The sequence below is a fragment of the Myotis davidii genome, unplaced genomic scaffold, assembly GCF_000327345.1.
Source record: "Myotis davidii unplaced genomic scaffold, ASM32734v1 scaffold569, whole genome shotgun sequence".
In the NCBI taxonomy this organism is placed as follows: Eukaryota; Metazoa; Chordata; class Mammalia; order Chiroptera; family Vespertilionidae; genus Myotis; species Myotis davidii.
The window spans coordinates 64646-65645 of record NW_006299876.1 but is presented as its reverse complement, the minus strand read 5'-3'; the positions used below and the strand labels follow the sequence as shown (position 1 = coordinate 65645).

General features: G+C 33.8%; 1 protein-coding gene across 1 annotated transcript in view; it reads left to right on the top strand.

Moving 5' to 3' along the window:
* Positions 1-1000, top strand: part of THOC2 (THO complex 2) — a 118041-nt gene that overhangs the window by 60060 nt on the left and 56981 nt on the right. Inside the window, exon 11 of the mRNA XM_015571960.1 lies at positions 806-834. Within this exon, the coding sequence (XP_015427446.1) occupies positions 806-834 (29 nt within the window). The remainder of the gene's footprint in view (positions 1-805; positions 835-1000) is intronic.

Genomic DNA, 1000 nt, shown 5'->3' with positions numbered 1-1000 from the left:
AGGGGCATCCAGGAGGCAGCCAGTCAGTGATTCTCTCTCATCATTGATGTTTCTATCTCTCTCCCTTCCTCTCTGTAAAAAATATCAATAAAATATATTTAAAAAAATATTAAAAAAAACAAAACAACAACAACAACAACAAAAAACAAAGATACAAATATGTTCAAAGTAAAAGTATGGAAATACCTATCCCATACAAACAGTATCCAGGAGAGAACTGCGGTGAATATTCCAATATTACACAATCTAGAGTACTATAAGATAAATTTTTTATTGTAGACAACAAAGAACATTATATATTGATAAAACTGTCAACCCATCAAGAAGATACAGCAATTATAAACACACGTGCACTAAACAGAGCCTCAAAATATGTCCAGCAAACATTAAAAGGGTTGAAGGGGGGGAAATAAACAGTTCTATTAAATAATTGTTGGACATTTCTATGCCCCACTCTCATTAATAGATAGAACAATGAGACAGAATATCAGTAAGCAAATAGAGCACTTGAACTCTATAAAACAACTAAACTTAACACACATATATATAGAACACTCCATTCAGTGATAATAGATTACACATTATTCTCAAGTGCATATGGAACAGTCCCTAGGTTAGACCCTATTAGAGACCACAAAACAAGCCTCAATTAATTTAAAGCATTGAAAGCATCAAAAAAACACCTTATTTGACAACAAATAATGAAAACAAATCACAGCAGTTGTGTAGGATAGTGAGTAATAGGAAATTAAGAGCTGGCTGGGCTTTAGAGAGGGTGAATAGTCTGGAAACAACTATAAAAAAGCAAGCAAATGTCTTGATCTTTATGTACATGTAAGTCAAGTGGGCTGCTAAGAATCTTTGGTTGTTCATTCCAGGGGTGGGGGAGAGGACTAGGCAGCCATATAGCACTCTAAGGTTGGTCCTAGGCTCTCAAATCTTAATTTTTGAAGCCCTAATGCTTTATTACTTTGTGTTTATAAAGTAAATGAGTTTAATT